General features: G+C 42.4%; 2 protein-coding genes across 13 annotated transcripts in view; one reads left to right on the top strand and one right to left on the bottom strand.

The window, feature by feature from the left end:
- Positions 1-10,511: 10,511 nt before the first annotated feature.
- On the top strand, positions 10,512-14,801 carry STBD1 (starch binding domain 1). The gene is made up of 2 exons (XM_042933993.1): positions 10,512-10,819; positions 12,904-14,801. The coding sequence occupies exons 1-2, from the start codon at positions 10,618-10,620 to the stop codon at positions 13,761-13,763; spliced, it is 1,062 nt and encodes a 353-aa protein (XP_042789927.1). The 5' UTR covers positions 10,512-10,617; the 3' UTR covers positions 13,764-14,801.
- A 2,343-nt stretch (positions 14,802-17,144) lies between these two features.
- CCDC158 (coiled-coil domain containing 158) overlaps positions 17,145-23,546 on the bottom strand; it is a 102,160-nt gene continuing 95,758 nt past the window's right edge. For 10 of the 12 annotated variants that reach the window (XM_042936146.1, XM_042936150.1, XM_042936153.1 and 7 more), the window contains 3 exons: positions 21,423-21,581; positions 19,517-19,616; positions 17,145-17,354 (listed from right to left, as the gene is read on the bottom strand). In XM_042936146.1, coding sequence (XP_042792080.1) covers positions 17,234-17,354; positions 19,517-19,616; positions 21,423-21,581 — 380 coding nt within the window. In that variant the 3' untranslated portion in view covers positions 17,145-17,233. Of the gene's footprint in view, positions 17,355-19,516; positions 19,639-21,422; positions 21,582-23,546 lie in introns of those variants that run through there. The other 2 variants (XM_042936151.1, XM_042936154.1) reach the window with 2 other exon arrangements.

Below are 23,546 nucleotides of genomic sequence, written 5' to 3'. Positions count from 1 at the left end.
GGTTAAAGCAGGAAGAAGTTTGAGGACAGTGTTAATGAAGGATTAAAGAACTTTGAAGAAATTGGTAGCAGAAGCCTCATGGACTTTGAGGAGGCTGTGAGTGAAGGCTTGCAGGAAAATGAGGTTAAACACTTTGGAAATGGTGAGAAATGGTCTCCTTGTTATACAATAGCAGGAATTTTAGCCACACTGTCACCCAAAGTAACATGGAAAGTAGAGACGGTACCTAATGAACTGGGTGATATAACTAAAGCGATTGTTCTACAGAGTGTTGAAGGTACTGAAGATACTGCTTCTTGCTGCTTACAGTAAAATGCAAGAGGAGGTAGATAAGCTGGAATAAGGACAGCTAAACAAAAAGGAACCAGGACTTTATGGTTTTGAAAAATTCCTAGCCTCTCAGATGACAAATGATGTTTAAATTTAGAAATGATTTGTAGCAAAGATCAAATCCAAAAGGACACATAAAAGGACATTTCCATGAAAACACGGTATAAAGATGAATCCAAGGATGTAATTGTTAAAACTGTTAAGACCTCAGAAAGATCAAAGATGATGCTTTGTACCTCTCATTTAAAAAAAAATATTAGTTTTTATTTTATTTTATATTTTTAAAAGTTTATTTATTATTTGAGAGAGACAGAGACAGTGCAAGTGGGGGAGGGGCAGAGAGAGAGGGAAAGAGAGAGAATCCCAAGCAAGCTCTGAGCTGGTAGCACAGAGCCTGACGTGTGGCTCAAACTAATGAAACCGTGAGATCGTGACCTGAGCTGAATCTAAGAGATGGATGCTTAATCGACTGAGCCACCCGGGTGCCCATATTATTTTTTATTTTAGAGAAAGAGAGAGAGGGCTAGCATGAGCTGGGGAGAGGGGCAGAGGAAGAGAAAGAATCTTAAGGAGGCTCCATGCACAGTGTGGAGCCTGACACAGGGCTTGATCCCACAACCCTGGGATCATGACCTGAGCTGAAACCAATAGTTGGACGCTCAACTGACTGAGCCACCCAGGTGCCCCCAAGTACCTTTCAGTCAGACAAAAGACCTACTAAAAATTTTTAAAGTTGCCTCACAAATTCTTTCACTCAAACAATAGAACTTCCACGAAACTGAAGGATGTTTTTCAGCTTAATCTCAAGGTAGAGAAGGGATTATCTTGAAGAGATCTGTGGGTTTGTGGTATGGACCCAGTAAGATTCATAGGAGACCTTCAAAGAGAGAGAGAAAGAGAGAGAGAGGAAAGAGAGAGAACTGGTGACACAACTTCCTAGATGACACATGTTAACAGACAACAATACTGACAGTGCCTTGGTCAGGTAGGTGGGTGGGATCAGGAAGTAGTTAAAAGTAATACTGAAAAGAGGTAGAAGAAACAGGGGATAACAGTCACCCCAAACTTTTCCCTCACCATAGTTCTGCTTAGGTCTGTCCTTTTCTAACCTACCTCACTCTCTCCCAAGCAGATAATGGTCAATTCTTTATTTTTTATTTTAGAGAGAGCGCAAGTGGGGGAGAAGGGCAAAGGGAGGGAGGGGGAGAGAGAGAGAGAGAGAGAATCTTAGGCAGTCTCCATACCCAGCGCAGAGTCTGATGTGGATCTCACTGCCGTGAGATCATGACCTAAGCCCAAATCAAGAATCCAACACTCAACCGACTGAGCCACCCAGGTGCCCTGATCATGGTCAGTTCTTAAAAAATTTTTGTTCTGGGGTGCCTGGGTGGTTCAGTTGGTTGGGTGTCTGATTTCAGCTCAAGTCAAGTCATAGGTGTGGTGCCTGCATTGGGCTCTGTGCTGACAGCTCAGAGCCTGGAGCCTGCTTCGGATTCTGTGTCTCCCTCTCTCTCTCTGCCCCTCCCCTGCTCTCTGTCTCTCAAAAACAAACATTTAAAAAATTTTAAAAAATTTCATTCTGAACATTTGCCTCCAATAATTTGGTATTACATTCTAGTGCTTCATCAACACTGATATTCATTCCTCATTCATTCATTCATTCATTAGTCATTCAAAACTTAGTTAGAGCCTCTACCTTGTAGAGCTTGAGGCACTCTATAGAACACGAGAAGAAAACCTATAAATTCCCTACCCTCATGAGCTTATACTCTAATGAGGGAAACACACCATTAAGGAGTAACCAAAGAAGATAGTAGGGTCAGTGATGCACAATATGACCGCAATCAATGAGGGGTGACAGCAGCCCTGCTGACGGTGGTGCTGAGGGCATGGCTCTGAATAGAAAGGTTTGGAAAGATCTTTCCAAAGAATTTTGACCTACATTCTCTTCAGTAACAGTTTGCACCTGGTGGGAATGGGAGTCTCTCTCGCTCTCGCTCTTGCTCTCTCTTTCTCCTCACTACAAATATATGAACTGTTTCCACTTGGTGAAGAGTTGGGTGTGTGGTATAGGCTGGCATGACAGATTGCAAGAATCAGAGATCGTGGCTACTACCTCTTTCTCTTTGTGTGTTCTAGACCCCCTGCCCCTGCTCTGGATGTCCCTGACACCACCCTTAAGTGATTTGTGTCTCCCTTCCTGATCCCCTTCCTCCTTCCCTTTCTTTTTAAACCTTCCAGAGCTGTTAACCTTATCCCTTGGTCTCCTTGCTACCTAAAGTGAGGTCCCGAGACCAGCAGGGCCAGTATCAACTGCAGCTTAGAAGAAAAGCAGAACCGCAGATCTACTGAACAGGAATCTGCATTTAGCAGATGCGAGTTTGAGAAGCCCTACCTCAGAGGTATTATCCTCACATGTCTGGGAAAGGCCTTCCTCTGGTCATTTACTCATTCCCCTTTATTCCAATGCCCATTCCTATCATTTGTCCACCAAAGTCACTCTCTTTAGTCTGTTTACATAACTGACCTGAAATATGCATGCATTTTTGAAACAGTAGTGTTGAGTGTGTATATATTTTCAATTTACATGAATGTGAATGTACGAGAAACCTTCATTTCTTACCTTTTGTCACCTTCATGTATTTATGATTTAGTTATGTTGTAATGTGTAGATCTAGTTCATTGGTCTAACTACTGCATAGGATTTCATAGGCATCCAACATCTTTAGCTATTTCCCCATGATGGGCATCTAGGTGGCTTTGAACTTGGTCACCCCAAATAACACTGTGTGTCCCCTTATGGTCTTGTGCAAAATTTTCCCTGGGCCAGACATGTTCAAGGGTGGGATTACTGGGTCATGAGGTATATGCATACTTAATTTCACAAAATTCTTCCAGATTGTTCTCCAGATCATTTCTACCTGTTTACTCTCTCACCAGCAACATCACATCTTCTAATATTTGGATGTAAAATGGTGTAATATCATTGTCTTAATTTGCATTTATCTGATTACCAGTGAATTTAAGTATTTCTGTATCTTTTTGCTAGCTATTTATTTATTTGACCAAAAATTACTATGAGCGCCTTTTATGCTCCAGGCACCATGCTAGGCCCCAGGGAAAAGTATTCCCTATTCAGTTTACATTGGGTCTCATGTTTGTGTGTGTGTGTGTGTGTGTGTGTGTGTGTGTGTGTGTGAATTTGTCAAAGTTCATTGTATATCTACATATTAATCCCACATATATCTACTGTTTTAACAACACAAAAATCAGGGCACGTGGGTGGCTCAGTTGGTTAAGCTTCCGACTCTTGGTTTTAGCTCAGGTCATGATCTCAGTTTTGTGGGTTTGAGCCCTGCTTCGGTCTCGCTGACAGGCTGTTGGGATTCTCTCTCTCTCCCTCTCTGTCCCTCCTCCACTCGTGGTCTCTCTGTCTCTCTCAAAAATAAATAAATAAACACAAAAATCTCCCCATCTGAATCTGTCTATTAACTTTGTCTATGGCATCCTTTGATGATTAGACAGGCTTCTTTTGATAAAGTCAAGACGTATTTTGGCCTCCTATATTATGCAATATCACAGTGACAGTCTCCTAGATTTTGTTCTATTAGCTTTTAGTAATGTTTGTAGTTTTGTAGTAGTTTTACCATTTACAGTTAGTGCTTTATTCCATCTGGAGTCCACCATTTTATGGGGTACAAAGCAGTAATCTAACTTTGTTTCTTTCTATACAGTGAGCTGGATTCGCCCAACACAGATTTCCCTTTTCTCTAAAGGCTTCATCAGTTAGCATCAGAGATCTCAGGGTTGAATCTATTCTGGAACTAAGATGAGTCAGAGGTTTGCAAACATTTGCAGTTAGAAAATGTCTCTGTGAAATCTGAAACCGGGCAGCTCCAGTGTGACTGCTTTGCAGAAAGGTTTCACTTGTGGCTAATGTTATGTGGAGCAGCAAGAGCCAGGGGCTTGACAGCGGTGGACAGGTGCTGGTGGTGGTGAGGACATTTTCCTAAGGAGGGCTTGCAGAGCGGGCAACTACAAATTAAGAACGAGACTGAAATTCACCATAAATGTGTCACACATCCAAATTTGCACACTCACGTCTAAAATTTATGCTTCGAAATTCGGACATGGCTTAAGACCCCTCAGGATTCAGCATAGCTAGAATTTCAGAGCATGAGTCCTGGGAGGTCAGAATGGTGGGTTCAAATCACAGCTAAGTCAGTCATCAGCTGTGTGACCCTGGGAAACTTACTTCTCTCTGGGCATTATATGAGATAATCCTTATAAAGCACTTAGCCTAGTGCCAGTATACATCGGGTATTCAATGAAAAAAGAGGATAAAAAGGCCTATTAGATAATAGACTTTGCATTCCACGAAATACAAAGAACAAACAAACTCTGGCCCTCAAGGAATCTATGATCTAATGTGAGGATGAGAAAAACTACAAAATTAATTGTACCATAATAGAAAATCTCCCATTTTGCTCTAAGAGAGTTACAATCTGTAACTCTTTTCTTTGAAGTCTGACTACCTATCAATTTGAGGGCTGGGGGCCGGGGAATGGGATTGTGGACTGGGGAAAAGTTTCATGGAAGGAAGTGGCTTTTAGGAAATCTCTAGACCAATGAGTGAAGGTTCCAGCTGGGAGATTCCCAGTTTGGCTGGAGTGCAGATCAGTGGTAAGAGAATGGCCCGGGGTGGTCCTTGCGATTGTGTCATTGAGACCTTGGAAGGCTAAAGTGGGGTTGAATTTATTCTGGTAGAGGAGATGGCCTGCTGGGAGCTGTACTTTAGGAGGATTAAGTCAGGAGTGGTTGCAGAGTGGGTCACAGCCAGACGGGAGGGAAGTGCAGACAGAACCAGCAAGTGGTTTGTAGTCTTCTGGACACTTAGGTGGGGTCTGAGTGTGGGTGAGGGCCCTGGGAATATCGGGGAAGGGAGAACAGAGGCCCGGAACTGAAGAATCAACATGATCCAGGACGGGCAAGTCTCCCAATAGGTAATCTCTTCTGCCTGTGGCTGTTCCTTCAAATCTCAGCTGTACCTCCTTTCTCTCAGCTGATAACCTCATTCCTTGCCTCCTTTTATCTTAAAACGTTTCTTATGTTCATTCTTTTCTTTTTCAATGCCCGTGTCCTCTTTCGTCGGAGGCCAGCCCTTCCACTGGTAGCCCCGTTACCACTGCTTCCTCCTCCTTTTTGGGATTCCCATTAAGTATTTCCTCTCCTCACATCTTCAGTCGCTGTCATAGTAGCCTTAAACTGACACTGCCAGTTACTTTACCAGTAAAATGGGTTTATTCAGGAATAGTAGAGAATTGCAACGGGAAACAAGCAACCAGCAAAACCAGACACTAGCGTGAAGAAGAACAAAGGAGAGAAACACCCTTTTCTAGAGGAAGGGGGAAGTTGGGAGGGCTATTAATAACAAAAAGTCCATTGGCGTAAACTGGGAGGTCAAAGTATAGTGGCTTCTCATTGGCTGAGTTGTGGCAGTCTCTCATCGGCTGGGCTGTTGCTGGGCAAAGAAACATTTCTTCCTCCTGTTGGGCTAGTGCAGTAGTAGCTAACTAGCTAACGCAGTATCACCTTGCAAAGTACTTCTGTTCCTGTTGGGTCTGCAATTGACCACAGGTGGTAGACCCCCAGAACTTCCCCTCCTGGTCTCCCGACTCCATTTAAAAGGAGGCTTCCTTTTATTAATTTTCAGTCTTCACTGGTTATTTCCTGCATACAAACATGCCCAGGTAAGTCTCTCTTGGTCTGAAAGAACTTCCTTTGGACCTTGTTCTGTTCTTAAGAGACACTTCTATTTCTCTCCTACCTTTTGCCCCCAAATTTCTCAAGAGGAGGCTAACTCAGCGTTGGACTTCACGGCCTTCACATTTATTCCTCAGCCTTCCAAACTTGAATGCTTACTGTCACAAATACTGAAGAGTTACCGATGACCTTGTATATGTCAAATCCAACCATTTCTTGTTAGTCCTGTCTCCTTTTAAATTCAGCTGAGTGACACCCCTTTACCCCCCTTCCCAACACCTTCTTGCACCGACTTTGGAAACAAGAAACAAGTCTCCCTGTTCTCTCTCTTCCCTAATTCTTCCTTCCCACCCTCTTTAATCCCCTGGCCCTGAAAACAAAGCTGATTTTAATTGTTTTGTCTTCATCCTTCCACACAAGGAGGGAGGACTCTTTTCTCGCATGAAGTTAAAGAAAAAAAAAAAATTACATGTAAGTATACACATATGTCTTAATACACATAAATATTAACATATATAAATATAAATAAATATAAATATGAATGGTCTTTAAAACTCTATCACTGACTTCCTTATATATCGGACATTTTTAAGTTATTTAAAAAATATCATCCATATCTATAGCTATCTGTTTATATTCAGTTTAATAGAATAGTGATCAATTGGAAAATTGGCACTACATTATGGCCCTGAAAATATATCATAAAGACGTAATTGCAACAGAAGTAGCAACAGGGAGGCAGATTTCCAGTCTTCTTGGAATTTTGCCAAAGGCTGAAGTGCATTCTTGATTTCCCTTTGTAACATTAATCTCTACCATGGATTTTACTGCCACCTCTCTGTGAGGAATTTCCAGTATCTCTTATTAAACTACATGCCCCCAGTTCCAGTTTCCCTCTATTGCCTCAAACTCAACACATCCCAGCGGAACGCATCATCTTCCACCCCTGTTTCTATCGAATTTGCCTTCCTTTTTTGTTTCTGTCTTCCTAGGCTCAAAGGACTTCTATATAGAGGCAACACTCTTCAATTGTGTGTGATAAACATGTACAGTCAGTGCAGTAAGCATGATTTTAGAATATGTAGCCATAGACTTTTAAGAAGTATGGTAGTGAGTGGAGTAGTGCTTTTTTTTTTAAAGCAGCAACACAAAAATCAGTCAACATTTAAGTTTCGAAAAGCCAAAAGGAAGGCCAAATAAATAACGTTCTTTTAAAATGCTGCATGAGAAGTCTGATACCAATGTAAAAATAATTCTGATGGGTGGAAAGAATTACGTCACTAATTGGTTATATTTTTCATAAGTAGCAGTTGATGACAACAATAAACCGTCTAATTACTGGAAATGAATAAGGGGGCTTGCTTTCTATGATTTTACAGATCTGGGATTTCATTTGCAAGCACATTTTATAAAGAAACTTAGACCAATGAAGTGGGAACTGAAGTTCTCAGTGAGGAAATAAAAAGAAAATCTTCAAGAATTTTCATTCTGTTTATAAAAATCATTCACTCGATTGGTTTTAGAGTTAGTAAAATTCAAGGACATCCTATGACATCAAGTTTTACTTTGACAAAAGTAGAATAATTCTAAAATTTTCTACAAAATTCTGACTATTAAAAAATCAGCTCTATAATAATCTTAAGATTTAAGAACCAGTTAGCAAGACAGAGTCCATGAGAATGTTATTTTATATAGTGACATTATTTTCTTAAAAATTTAGCTCTGAGACCACTTTTCAGTATTTTCAACTCAATTTTTTTTTTTAATCTTAAAGCTGCCTGAATTGAGATGTATGGGTAGTTTTAAACTTTAGAAGTCTTTAAAAAGTTCACCATTGACTTCCTAATTAGCCTAAGACATGAAACCTATTTGACAAAAAAGTAGCGTCTACATTGTGCTAAAAAACGCAGATCGAACTTGTATAAAGAAGATGACATTAAGCTCTAGACTGAGAATACATTGAGCTTTTGATTCATTCACTCAGCCTGTAGTTTTTTTAAAAAAATGTTTTATTTATGTATGTATTTATGTATTTATTTTTGTGTGTGTATGAGAGAAAGCATGGGTGAGAGGGAGAGAGCACAAGAGCACAAGCTGGGGAGGGCATAAGGGAGAGAGAGAGAATTTCAAGCAGGCTCCATGTACAGCTCAGAGTCCGATGCGGGGCTTGATCACATGATCCCAGTATCATGACCTGAGCAGAAATCAAGAGTCAGATGCTCAAGCGACTGAGCCACCCAGGCGCCACCAGCCCCCCCCCCCAAAAAAAAAAAACCCTGTACTTCTTGAGGGCCTATTCTGGGCATTTTCTAGGTGCCAGGAATTCAGCGAGAACATAGGACAATAAACCCTTCTCTCGTGTAGTTTACATTCTGAAGATAAGGAAGCAAATCAAGTAGAACGAATCCATCAGTTTTACATTGTATTAGAAATGATGCCCTAAATGCTAGGGAGAAAAAGAAACCGAAGAATGGTATGGGGTGAAGGGGGTTGTAATTAAAATTAGGATTATCAGGGAAGGGCTCATAGGGCAGATTGCCCTTGTGCAACAACCTGTAGAGGGTGAGGGAGAAAGGATAGATATCTGGACGGATGTCTGCAAACTACCCCACTCATCTTTCAGGGCCCAAAACAAGCTCCCTAAGTCCCCTTGCTTATTAAAATCGTGACCCACCAATCTGGAGTGGTTTGCCTTGGTCTTTAGTTTCTCCCTGTGCTCCATGCACTGGGGCCATTTTCAGATCACACCTGAGAAGCTCCTGAGATGGTTGCAAACCAACAAGGACTCTTTGTCATGAGATAGAGAGCAAGTGGAGGGTCCTGGGCTCAGAGGATGCTTTAAAGAATCATTCCGACCTATGCTTTGAAAGTAGCCTGTAGAGCCTTCAGGGTGGAAGCAGGGAGAGCAGAGGGAGGTGACTGCAATAATCCAAGGTGAGATGATGGTGGCAGACCAGGGTGTCGGCAGAGAAGCAGAACTCTCTCTTAACATAGCATTTTGAAGAAAGAGTGGCGGTTTGCTACTTCCTGCCTTCTGAGAGAGGGGAAGAAGGAAAGCCGAGGACTCAAAGTTGTTGGTGTTCCAGCAATGGGAAAGGATGTGGTTGCCACTCTCCACTCCGCCCCCCACCCCATGAGGTAGGCGGGGCAAGCGGATTTGGGGAGGAAGACAGGGGGTCAGACTTGAGTGAGTTGGGTTTGAAATGTCTGTTAGCATCCGGGACGAGAGGCCCGGTCTCCACCCTCCCCCCACCCCCCCTTCCTTTAGGATTGTAGGAGTCGTGACCCTAAGGAGGCACCAGCCCTCTAGTAACTCCTTCAGGGAGTTGCTGTGTGCCTCAACATGGGACACATTTGAAGGGTTTGTTTTACCAGAGGGAGCCATTTTACTAATTATTCCCAGGCGGATATTTGCCAGCTGTGGCTTTAGCAGTTGGGTGTAGAAATGAGGCTCATGAGAAAGGCTCCCGCTGCAGATACGAGCGTGGGAATTATCAGCTTGAAGCTGGTGTGCAAAGCCATCAGATCAACAGGAGTGAATTGAGGAGGCAATCTGTGTAATTCTGATCTCACATGGATGTGGGTTTGTGAGGATCAAATTAAACATATACATTACCTGGCACACAGCGCTTAACAAAGAGGGTTGCTATTTTTATTGATAAACGCTGCTGTAGGAGCTTGTCCCTGGGCAACATCCAGTCCAGACAAGAGGGCACGCATTTTGCAACCACCACACACCCTAAAAAGAGGTCGAGGAAGAGACAACGACTGGATGTGGTTGAGAAGACTGGCATTGATAGATGGACGGGTCTCAGTCCAATCCTTTCATTGTACCGGCGGGTGGTGGAGGCTTGAGGAGGCTAGGCGCAGCTAAGTGGCGGCCGAATGGAGCTTCCACAGGGTTTCCCCGCCCGCCGCCCGCTGTGCTTCCAACCCACTCCACCCGATCCGGCCGGCTTCCCCACCAGCCAGAGCCCCAACCCCGCGCGTCACCGACGCACGTCGGCCTCTCCCGCGTCTAAGTTCCTGGAAGCCCGGGTCTCTGGCTGGCCACGCCGCCGCTGAGAGGCTACGGGGAGGAGGCGCCGAGGCGCCGGGCGCAGGCCGAAGCGGGACCCGACCCTGCGGGCAGCGGGAGCGGGGAGGAACGGCGGTGGGGCAGAGCCCGGCTGGCGCGCGGCAGCTGTGCGCACTTGGGCTCTTTCCGCGCGCGGGCCACACGTGGATCGGGGCACCCGGGCGCTCGGCCGCCAGCCGCGGGGCGGGGTCGGGAATGAATATGCTGGAAAAGGAGGGCGCCCGAGTCTCCGCCCGGCCGGAGCCTGGGGCTGCAGCCCCGGGGCGGGAAGCGGGGCGGGGCTGGGAAAGTTGAGTATTAGTCGCCGTGGGCTGGGCTCCGCGCAGGAGCGCCGGCCGCCGGGACCGAAGAAGGCTGGGCCGGGCGGGGTAGGTGTGGCTCTGCCTGCGTGACCCGAGTCCCGGTTCCCGGTCGCCGTCGTCTCCCGCAGCTGCGGCCTCTCAGCCATGGGCGCCGTCTGGTCGGCCCTGCTGGTCGGAGGGGGCCTGGCCGGAGCGATTTTCGTTTGGTTGCTGCGGGACTCGGGGAATGAGAGCGACGCGGAGCGGAACGCCCCTCAGGGGGAGGCTGCGGCTCCGGGAAGCGATCAGGGTGGCGGCGGGGGACCGAGCCCTGTACCTTCCAGGCGGGAGCTGGTCACCAAAGCAGGTATTCTTCCTCCCACGTCTCGAGGGCAGATCTGCCATGGGGGCTTTGAAGTTCACCGAGGGAGGAAAAAAACCCACCTGGAGTTTTTCTCTTGGCCCTTTCCCCCGACTAACCTCCCCTACCCCGGGCAGGACCCTCCCCAAGCCTCTCATTATTTTCCCAGGCTAGTGCGCACGCGCCGGGCAGGTTTATCGCCCTCCTCGGAGGCTCCGAAGGTTCCCCGACCCATCGTCCGAGGGCAGCGCGGGCAGAGTCTCTACCCTGGGCGCCCGTCCCCGAGGACCCCGAGGGGGATGGGCTCCTTTGCGTGGCTGCGCTTGGCGCAGTGCGGGCGGCCGCGGCGGCGGCGGCGGCGCCCCTTCCGGGCCTTACAAAGGGCATGCCTAGGTTCAGGGAGATCCTACAACCCTCATCGATCTCAGACCGAGCAGGGACACTTTCTCAGTCCCAATCCCATAACCTCACGTCCTCCCCTACCTCACCCCATGGAGGAGCTGGGTCTGGGAACTAACTCCCAGGCGCTGAGCACCTCCCGCTATCTGGATGCTTCTGTCAGGAAGGCAAAGTTCAGGTTGGACTCTGGCCAGGAAGGCCTCAGCTGAAGCCCTAGGGCTGTATGCTGGCTGCCCATTTCAGAGCCGTGGGACCCAAAAGCATAGGGTTGTCTAATGCCCCGGGAGGGGACCTACCTAATAGGGCACCCAACTGCAATGAGTAGAACTGACATCCAGGTTTACATGTGTACATGTTAGAGACTGTGCTACACAAAGAGGACTGGCAGAAAACCTTAGCTCCCAGTGCCCTCCCTTGGCCAGCTGCCCATGCCTGGACTCCAGCCGAGCGGTGAAAATGACATCTGGGAACTTTATTTTTAGTGGAGTCGGTGTTCATGTGTAGCCATTTGAAAGACTGCCTCTGTGCCTTTCCTGCGATTGGTTTGAGATGAGCAGAGAGCTCCTCCGTCTTCATGAAGCCAGTCTCATGTTTTAGGTTGAAAGATTGAGAATTCAGGGCAATGTTTTTACGTCTCACAAGTCCACCACTAAAAGGAGATAAAATTAAACAAGGTCAACCCCCACCCCCAAAAGAAAGAAACCCTCCCATCTATGCTGATTGTATGACTTGGGGCACTTCCATCTTGTAGGGAACTATCCCGACTGTCAGTGAGGTGGCCAAGAAGGAAACTGAGCCTTTAGGGAGCTTGGATTGTGTACTGTAAGAACGTGTTTTTTAAAAGCGTACAATGGGAGGGGATGTAAAAAGCCTCTGTTTTGTTAAAAAGGTTTACTTTATTTATTTGAGAGAGACAGAGACCACACAAGCGGGGAAGGGGCAGAGAGGGAGGGTGCCATCACAGAGCCCGCGAGGTGGGGCTCAAACTTATGAAACTGTGAGATCATGACCTAAGCCGAAACCAAGACTAGGAAGCTTAACCGAGCCATCCAGGCCCCCCAAGGTTTACTTCTGATGCATATGGGGTTGGCAAGGAGAAACCAGCCCTCTCCCCCTACCCTCACCCCCAATCCTTGTTCAATGATGCACTGCTATCCTTTGTATCTCCCCCCCCCACTCCCCAGCCCCCCAACCATAGCAACAGCTGCTGTGGATCTGCCCACATCTGTGAGAGCTGATCCCTGGGCTGCTGACAGTTCCTGGGAGTACAGGTGTACTCGTAGGGTCTGTAGGGTAGCTGTGTGGATCTTTGCCCCACAGGCTAGACAGCATTTTCTGCTGATAGAAACCAAACTTGGCTGTATGCCAGTAAAGCCTGGACTGCAGAGATCAAGGACCATGACAGGGTTAAACTGCTGCCTCTACAACTGGCCACTTCATTTACATTCTTGTGTGAGCACACGGACACTCCCAGATGTGCCTTTTATTGTTGCATATACATGTATGTTCTTAAAGCGTGCTGTTGGTTCAGTTAGTGTCTTAACTAGGTAATTAAGCACTTGCTTTTAATAGAGATGGATTTCGTGAACTGCAGGTAGATTAGTGGTAAAGTCTTCAATAAACCTATTTTCTTAGCCTTTTTTCTCACATGAACTGCCTAACACTATTACATTTTTCCTTTTGCTTTTTAGAGCATCTTCAAGAAAGCAATGGATGTTTGGTTTCAGAGACCAAAGGCCATGGTAACCTGCAGGAAGCAACATGGAGACGGCAGAGTCCTTCTGGAAAAGACGGTGATTGTGACAGTTCAAGAGAGCATGTTCCTTCTGGACAGTTTCCAGACACAGAATCTCTAGCTACATCTGAGACTGGTGACTCTAGGGGTTACTCTGCAGTTTCAAGAAATGAAAGGCTTCAGTCTCCTATGGCAGAATGGGGATTCCAGAAAGGACAAGAGACACTCGCTAAAGCAGCTCCGTGTTTTGCCGAAAAGTTGTATTCTAGCAACCTGGTCGTTGACAGAGGGAAAGAAGTGAGCCTTGCCGAGTTGAGCAGTCAGGACCGGGCTGACAATGAGGACTGGGAAATGGTGTCCAGGCACTCCTCTTGGGGAGATGTTGGTTTGGGTGGCAGTCTTGAGGCTCCAGTGTTAAGCCCAAACCAGGGAATGGACTGTGGCAGAAGCACTCTTATGGAACCAAGAGGTCAGGAAATGGATGTGAAACGCAATAAGGGGGTAGCAATGTCTTCAGAGTCTCAGCAAGTTAGTATCAGGTTCCAGGTCCATTATGTCACAAGCACTGGTGGGCAATTCATTGCAGTAACTGGAGACCATGAGAGTCTTGGGAGGTGGAACACTTACATCCCACTCCAGTATAGCAAGGACGGGTTCTGGTCTCACTCTGTGTCCCTGCCAGCAGATACAGTGGTGGAATGGAAGTTTGTAGTGGTAGACAACGGGAAAATTACCCGCTGGGAAGAATGCAGCAATAGGTTCCTGGAGACTGGCCGTGAGGATAAAGTGGTTCAAAAGCGGTGGGGGATTCAGTGATTCAGTTTTCAAAGTACTAGAGAGGCTATTTGTGGAGCACACTGAATAATTTTAAATAAAGGAAGTATAACTCCAAATATAGCCATCAGAGTTGTTTCAAATTTGCTAGTGGCTTTTGTCTAATGTGCAGAAATACATATGTAGGTATATGCTTTCGGTGAGCATGGACTTTTTTTTCCCCTGTGGCATCGATGGGTGGGTCTTTGCTGATCCATCGTTATTTCAGAGCTTAGTCCTCTCGGGGAGTGACTTGGCTAAGCTTCAGGTGTGGACTGGCCAGAGCACACAGAAACCAACCAGCTACACAGGGTTCAAGCTTGAGCCTTTGGGTGACCCTTAAACCAAGAGAGTGAAACACGTCTCATTCATAAAGAGCTGCCTTCCTACTGGTACAACTGGAGAAACTCCTTACTACGTGCACACTCTATATTTAAAAATAGTTAATGCCATATGGAACTGTGAAAAAAAAATACGGTCACAAGAGGTGGTTAGCAAGGATAGGAGGTTATACGTTAAGACTCCCCAGTGTTTTTTTGTTTGTTTTGTTTTTGTTTTTTTGCTTGATTTTATGTGCTAGCCCCGGTTTGAAAGTATCAAGTAAGTCTTTGTCTTAATGATTGCAGACCGGTGTAGAAACAAGGGGCCTAGTCCGGGTCTGTCATTGGGAGGAGACCACGAAGAGAGGAAGTGCGAACTGGATGAAGGTGTGGGCTGAGCTAGGTGGCCTGAGTGATGCCTCTTAGAGGGCTGGGAGGTCCAGGTATAGCCTGACTTCAGAGAAGACAGACACAGCCATCATTTACCTCCAGGGCCTTTGCAGGACTGCCCCACCCCCTCCCCTCCTGTCTCACAGGGGGTCTGGACTGACAGAAGGACTGTCCCATAGCAACCATTTCCCCTGCCCTTCCCTTTCATACCAATAGCTATCCTGGGTAACAAAACTGTAATAGGACAGTGACACACAGGTACATCCTTGTTCTGAGAAGAAGTAAGACATTTAAACTTTATTATACTGAACAAATAAAACCTGAGTTTTAATACCTTCATTAAATGTCTGAATTATTTGTCTAAATCTTAGTACCATAATAGCTTAGATATAAAATGCCAATATTTTCCTCCACTAATAACAGATGCATAGAAAAAATCAAGACGCAAGAGAGGTCCGTTTTCTCCTCTCTTTGGGGAAAACATTTTAGAACTTTTTTAAAACTTCACCATTATTTGGAGGGATATTATGCATGCTTGTACTCGAAAATGAGTTTTTATATGTTAAAACAACTTGTAGTAAGTATAACATCGTTTGGCAAAACAGTGTTTAATCCTGGTTACAGGTGGTGTTTGCTGAAAAGAGCATAAACCCAAAAGAAAATAGAAAGTGCTTATAAGAACTATGATAGTTTTTGGCTCCTAGCATGTATATGTAAAATCCACATATGCGTTTTATATACTTTATAATGAATTTCACACTCTACCACTAAGGTCTTCAGAGGGCATTTACTATTACTGCACAAAATGCCCCAGCATTTCTATTAGGTAAAATTTAAAGTAAAACAGTTTACAATAAAAATTTCTTTAGAGTTCTTTCACTAGCAATTTTATCATTACCTGATGAAATAAAAATCTTTCAGTAAAACCAATTGAGGTAGATACATATATTAAAGTTCATACTAAAAATTTTTTTTAATGTTTATTTTCGAGAGAAAGAGCGCAGGTGGGGGAGGGGCAGAGAGAGAGAGGGAGACAAAGAATCCGAAGCAGGTTCCAGGCTCTGAGCTGGGCTCCAACCCATGAGCCGTGAGATCATGACCTGAGCCGAAGTCGGACACTTAACCGACTTAGCCACCTAGGTGCCCCTTAAAGTTCATATTTTAAAAGAATATTGTAAAATTGGACATGCTTAGCATGTTAACACTGTCATTTAGAGGAGAAACAGGAGGATTTAGTCACTATTATCTGCACCGGTTGGGACTAATGCCGCTGCTGTCACAGACAGACACCATGCATGTTAAGAAGGCTGCACCAGAAGCCTGTTTCTTGCTCACTAATCAGCAGTGGGTATTTCTGGCAGAAGGGCAGCTCTCCCTGCAGATTGCTGCCCAGGCTGCTTCTGTCCTGCGGCTCTGCCATCCCCTAGGACCCCGCTGTCCACTGTATCCAGCTCATGGAAGGGGAAATAAAGTGAGGAAAAACACAAATGCTTACTAAAATTTTTGGCCAGAAAGTGCTGCGTATTGCTTTGTCCACAAGCCTTTAGTGAGGACTGGTCAGTAGATGTGATGGCACTGGGGCTGGGGAATAGCCTCTAGCAGGGCAGTCATTTCTTGGTGACATCTTTAGACAGCTACCCTTCTGCTGTCCCTGTCGTCTCTGGCAGGAAGACCAGTGATTAGAGGATTGGAACTTCCAGCCCCCTTCCCTGATCTCCAAAGAGGAGAAGGGGACTGCGGATTAAGCTCTATAAAAACTCTTGAATAAGATTTCAGAAGTGTCCAGGTTGGTAAACACGTCTAGGTCCTGGGAGGGTGACATGCCTTGAGAGTGCATGAAAGCCTCGTGTACCAGAACCCTATACTTTGCCCTGTGCCTCTCTTACATTTGGCTGTTCCTGAGTTGTGTTCTTTAAAATAAACTGGTAATAGTAAGTAAAGTACTTTTCTGAGTTGTGATCTGTTCTAGCAAGTTAGTGAACCTGGGGAGGGGGATGTGGGAAACTCCAATTTATAGCCAGAGTACAGGTAGCCCAGAAATTGCAACTGCATCTGAAGTGGGGGGAGGTCTTGTGGGACTGAACCCTTAGACCTGGAGAATCTGATACTAACTCCAGGTAGTTAGTGTTAGAATTGAATGGACTCCTAGGACACCTAGCTGGTTATTGTTGTTAGAAAACAATCCACATGCAAAACCCTCCTAATCTAATAAAATCTAAGTAAAGCAGGCTGAATCCATTCAATCTAGAAGTTACCCACCGGCTGAAGAACACATTCTTGTTTCTTTCTTTACATTATTAATATGTAAACATTTTTTTAGAAAAAACTTTTCTAAAAGTTTTGATTAGGGGCCCCGATGTTGTGTTATCTGATGACATTCATTGATAACTGACGGAACAGTGAGTTCAGGGTCACAAATGGATCCCTGTCAGTACCTTGGAGTTTGTCCTTCTGGGCATTATACCACATATTTTACTTGTGTGTCAAGTTTTTTTGAAGCTGGAAAGAATAACTATTGCTTCAGCACCAGTGAAGATAATAAAAACCACACAATTGTTCCAGCACATGGGTCTTAGCACAAATTAATACCTTATAAGGGATGCAGACTTTCACATCTAGTTAGAACTGTTTGAAGTTTTACTGTGAGAGCATTGAAGAATAGTTTATTTCAAAATAGAGTTTACAGGGGAGGGTATCTTTTATTAAATTTTCACATAAAAAGAAAAAAAGTACACAGGGCACTAATTATAAGCAACACCACAATTATTTGGGCATCATCCCTCTGTAAAGAACAGGCAAGCAATGTATCATTTTAGTAACATTTTTTCCTGGTCTTTCACTTTCTGTATCCTCTTTTCTTGATTTCTGATCATTGAAGACATTGCTGAAAGTGATGATAAAACAAAATTAGATTAGCAACATCTACTCTGCCTTTAAATTTTATAATGTGCTTCTTAAAAGGTCAGCTTGCTACTATAGAAGAGACACATTCTGAGATCGGGAAGTTCTTAAAAATTGCAAAGTAGCATATTTTTGAAAAGACTGACGTTATGGACAGAGCTAAGGGTAAATCTTTACTCTTTCGGTTGTTTTAAGTGAGCATACTTATTATAGAAATAATACATACTAATTGTAAATAATTTGAACACCTCAGAAGGGTGCAAAGAGAGATGAAGGTGAAGGTATTCGTCTCTGCTCCCTCAACCTGCTGAACTCCCCTCAGAAGTCGTCACCGAAAGCAGTTTGGTAAATATCTTCGTGTACATGCACGCACGTGCACACACTTTCCTTCTTTGCACAAGTGGAAATATGTAGTATAGATTGTTCTGTAGCTTGCTTTATTCACTTAAAAAATGTCAACATTTTTCCAGTTCAGCTCATGTTTTGTTATGACTGTATAGTATTCCATTATACGGATGTACCAACATGTTAGTAAATAAAATTCTTTAAAGTTGATTTCTCAGGTTTTCAATTATGGAATGAATGAGTCATGGGGATGAAAGGTACAGCACAGGAAATATAGTCAATGGTATTGTAATAGCGATTTATGGTGGCATTGGTGGCACACAAAAGTCTGTTTATAAAAGTATTTCCTATACTTTTATAAACAGACTTTTGTGTGCTTGTACAATTTTTTCTTGAATAAATTGCTAGAGGTAGAATTTCTGGGTCAAAGCATATATACACTTTAAGTTTTGATAAATGCTCCCAAAATATTTGTTTCATAACTTCCAAGAGACACTCCATCCAGGCAATGCATCAAATAAAAAGGTCTTATTTTTTAAACAAATACAACATGTCTCCCATTTGGATTATTACATGGTAGCATTACTCAGATATATATTCAGAAATATAAGTCAAAGTGTGAATAAAAATGGGGCCAATAAGATAATGCATCCTTTAAAAATATCACGACAAACTTAAAATCAAATGTTTTCTTAATGTTTATATACACAAGGATCTGGGATTAACAGAAAGGATCTGGAACTTGCCTTAATAACAATTTGGCATAGCCTCAGCATGTTGAAAAACGTGGACTTTGGAAGCAGCGATTGCAGAGATCAAGTCCCAGATATACTACTCGTTGTGTGACTTAACTATTTACTGATTGTAATCTGATCATCAGTTTCCTCATTTTCAAATGACCTGATATCAGTGCCCACCTCCCAGTATTGTGAGGCTCACATGAAGAAAACATAAATAATCAAACACTGAATATGGGGCCTGCCACACAGCTGGTAAGTGTTCAAGAAATATTAATAGCAACTATTATTATTGATAAGGTTAAATTTTCTTTATAAGGAATTGTTCTTAGAAAAATATCTACTATCCTTCATCTAGCAGCTTATATTCTCTAGAGATAGAAAGATGGGTAAGAATTAACAAGTATACTCCAAAATTATTTCTCTCTGACAGACTCCTGGATTCATGAATTTATACCAGAAAAGCATAAAACATGATGGGCTTCCCACATCCACAGGAACAACCACTTAGAACTTATGCCCCCAAATTTACCTACCATCTGCAGAGTATGACAGTTTCTCATTCAAACAGCTTTAGTGCATTTGAAAGTAGTTTATCTTTTTAGTTAGTGATTCACTGGGTGGCATAGTCTCTTCTAGCCTATGCTAATTTAAATTCTGTGTAAGGTGAAATATGGTTATTTTGTCTTCCAGCTATCAACTACAATCTTATCCTGGCTACCGTCATACAAATGCTTATGTGCAGACCTAACAGGGATAAGAAAGATAATGTGTGGGAAAGTGTCGTGTGAAAAACTGCTCAAAACGTGTCCTACGGAGGGTTGGTCAGCAGTATTATCATCCCTATTAGATGACGGAGTAGAGCAGGGCTAAAGTGACATGCCCGAGGTCACACAATTAATCTGGGGGTTAGTCATGGTTAAGACCTTAATGTTTTGACTTGATGTTTCTGAATTGCTTATTCAATATCCTCTTCTGCGGGTCTATAGACAACAGGCTTCACCTGAAGGGAAGGTGAGTACTCTTTTGAGCAAGGAAGATCTCTCCGAAATGTACACTGTACCTTGGTTCTTCATCTGTAAATCTTCTACCAGAGTTTGCAAGCTTTCCAGTCTGTTCTGAAGCTTCCGACATGTTTTTCCTGTTGTTTCTATTGGCTGAGACTGTGAAGCTATTAGAAAATTGCTTAGATGTGATATTAAAAGTCTATTCAGTATTCTTCTTAGAAATCTTCCAATTACAAGTTAAACAACCTTTCTTTTAAAATAATGGAAACTTTAAAACACTATACAAATTAAAAAGTGTTTTATCTAAATATTCCAACACTAGCTTGTTTGAATTTGTTTCAAAACAATCTGGCTTATTATTATTTAACTACATAGCATTAAATGGGATGAGCGAGAGGAATACTTTAAATTTAATGACACATTCATTCTAAATGACAGCTTTTCATACCAAACCTGTGTAGATACGTTAATTTAGGATTTGGAAGAGCAAGACTTAATACCGACACTGGCAACAGTTTTGAATGTGTGTGAGACCAAGTGCCCATTTTAGTGGCTGTCACCTGAATGAGGACAGTTTTACATGGTGGGAGAGGGAGTCTGGATCCTGACATGGCCACAGTGAGCCTGGAATACATGTGGGAGGAGCAAGTGAAGAGGGGTTGGAAGCCCGTAAGCTAACCTCTACTAAGTATGCTACGTTTTGCTGATCTCTAAAAGATAGTTGATTGGCAACCCTGAAATTCTAACTTTGATCTTAGTCCCTGACTTGCTGTATAATCTTGAAAATATTTTTTGGTGGCTCATTTTCCTATCAAAAAAACCACTCTTTTCAGTACAGATATTAGTATTAGAGGCAATCATCTAAGAATTACTTTAGTTCAAGAGGATGAAAACCACTTCCTCAGAGAGATATTTTTCACATAGATAATATAAAATACATGATGTTTGATTAGGATCTGACAATAGAAAAAAAAAAAAAAGGAAATTCCATGCTATTATGTAATCACAAATTAATAATGAGGTGACCAGAAGTACTGTTCTACTTCTACAATAGTCACAGCTCTAATAGCTCAAGAATTTGCCCTTTTTTAAAAGTATTTTTATTTAGTATTTAGTATTTTTAAAGACACCAAGGAATAACTCAGAAATGTAAGAGAGGATAGAGGACAAAATACAGAAAAAAGATGGTAAAATGTACTAAAATCTGTGATTATGTTGTGGTTTTCAGATTTGGGGGAGATCTAGAAATGTATGAGGCATAGAATTTCTAAAGGCTGAGAGCTGACTTAACAGTGATGCAACAATTTGCCTAGTTTATCCCTTATCAAAGGGACTGATGCCAGAGAGCATGGGGTTGTTTGCATTGCTGTCAATATATGGTAAAAACATTTCAAGTTCAAGTCAGTATACACACACACACACACACACACACACACACACACACACACATATAATGTCCACTTATTTATCATGCGCTTAATCTAAATAAAACCATTTTCCTTATCTGTTTTAGCAAATAACAAATGAACTTAACATTTAAGAAATGAGGACATCTGACAAATTTGTATGATAAATACTTGCACTTACAAAGGCAGAGACTGAAGAGAGTCATGATTTGAGAGAATGTAAATAAGAAAGAAAAGTCACAACATTAAAAAAAAAAAAGACCAAAATCTTATAATAAAATGCGGGGGGGGGGGTGGAAGTTCATTATTCATGTCAGAGTAATAGAGAAAATATTCACATATAATATCTATGGATATTTATTAAGAAGAGAGTGTGTGCATGCATGCGATAGCTGTTTTATTTAAATAAGACTCACTTAAGTTACACAGCATCAGTTAGAGTTTGCATATAAGAACACCATATAAGATCTTATTAATTCTGATTATGGAAAAGAACTTTCAATTCACCAGAGGAGGAAACCAATTAAGCTCATCAATGACATCAGATCATTCTTACCTTTAACAGAATCAGGTGAAAGAACGGGTTTTGTGGATCTATACGGTGATGTGGAACCTACTGAATCTTCAACCGAACTAGTTAGGAGTGAGTGAACTGGAGACTTCTTAGGAGAAGAATGGAATGAACGAGAAGCTGAATTTTTCACAGATGGACTTGCTAAAATTTTGCAAGAACAGAAGCAAAAGGACAGAATTAGTTAAAAATAGTATACTGCACTTCTCAAAAAGTCAAACTTTCATGAGAAAATATTCCCAATGATGGGGGTAAGGGGATGTTCCCATAAATACCCAAGGCTTTGGGTTAGAACTGCAAAGGGCTGTCTTAGAAATAAGGATGAACAGGAACAAGACCTGCCCTTGGGGATCTTGAGATCTAGCTTCAAATTATCTGAATTCCTGATTGGATTAAATTGATCTGGGATTGTGGTGTTCTTAGTTGTCTACCAGAAGCAAGCATGAATGCTATCTGGAGGAAGGTAACCTCATTCTTTGCCTCCAACCATTTGAACAATTTTTCACAGATGTCTTTCATAGAATAAAAACAAACAGGCATAGAAGGAGACAAAATGATATGGCAGAAAACCAAGAGAAAAAATCATATATACAAGTAATAGGTATAGACCCACAAGATCTGGATAGTGGAGGCACAGACAACCACGGATTTAAGCAGCATTATTCCAAACCCTAAACAGGTACTTCTTACATAAAGAAAACCATACCTGAACATACCAATAACAACTGCTAAAAAAGAAAAAGAAAAAAACCCAAAAACCTCAAAAAACAAATCAAAGACAAAAACAATCCTAAAGTTGCCAAAAGGGCAAAAAAGATTACATTTAAATGAGTAACAATTAAATTCAGAGTTGACTTCTTATAGAAACAATGGAAACCAGAAAACCATGGAATATTTTCAAAGTGAAAGAAAAGTGTCCTAAAATTCTAAACTCAACAAAAATATTCTTCAAAAATGATGATGAAATAAAGACAACTGCAGAAAAACAGAAACTGAGAGAATGTATCACCAGCAGACTTACCTTAAAGGAAAAATTAAAGGCATTGGGAGTAAAATGACACCAGAGAGAAAGTAAAGTATAATCACATGGGTATATCTAAATGGATATTAACTGTATAAAACAATGCAAATTATCCATTGTGATGTTTACCTTTATAATTAAAATATACATGTGACAACAAGTGTTATATAATTTGAAAGAATAGTGAGTGGAATTAACATGTTCTAAAGTACTCACAATGCAAGAAAAAAGTAAAGCTCTCATTTATATTAATCTAACAAGGCAAGAATACATGTTGTATTCTCTTGGGTAATTATTAAAACAACAGTAAAACATGTAAGTGAAGTAAACCTCAAAGCAGTAACTTCAAATAAATGGTCCTTTTCTTCAAAATACAGTTCTTAAAAGATTTCTCACAAGTTGAAGATTATTCAAAAATTAAGAATTTGTATTTATTTTATTAAAACTGTTTTGTTTTTTTAGATATATACTGACAATCTTCCATAAAAAACAAGAAAATATGGAGATTTATCTTTCTCCTCTTTCACCTCATACCTCAACTTTCCTTCTTTACATTATTTATGTAATATTATATTACTGTCCAGATTTACAGTTAAGCCTTTGTTGAATAACCATCATTTTCACAGCTTCATTCTTTCCTATTCATTTTAGTCTCTTCTATAGGAAGACCAATTACACCTTCCAAATCTTTTTTAAAAATTTTCTAAATGTTTATTTATGTTTGAGAGAGAGAGAGAAAGAAAGAGAGAGAGACAGTGTGCAAGCAGGGGAGGGGCTGAGACAGATGAAGACAGAATCTGAAGCAGGCCCCAGGCTCTGAGCTGTCAGCACAGAGCCCAATGTGGGGCTTGAACCCATGAGCTCTGAGATCATGACCTGAGCCAAAGTTGGATGCTCAACCAACTGAGCCACCGAGGCTCCCCATAACATATTCTCTGTAATTATTTTTGTCTTAGTTTTAAAAATTCTTTTTGTGTAATTTCCCCACAGAAGGTCCATCAAGTCCCTGTGATTTCAGTCATGCCTATCCCATTTATGTTTTTCCTAAGGCTTTCTTCCCCCTGTAATATTTTTATTTTCTCTTCCAT

The sequence above is a fragment of the Panthera leo genome, chromosome B1 (genome assembly GCF_018350215.1).
Source record: "Panthera leo isolate Ple1 chromosome B1, P.leo_Ple1_pat1.1, whole genome shotgun sequence".
In the NCBI taxonomy this organism is placed as follows: domain Eukaryota; kingdom Metazoa; phylum Chordata; class Mammalia; order Carnivora; family Felidae; genus Panthera; species Panthera leo.
The sequence above is the reverse complement of the archived record's forward strand: the minus strand, read 5'-3'. Positions and strand labels throughout refer to the sequence as shown.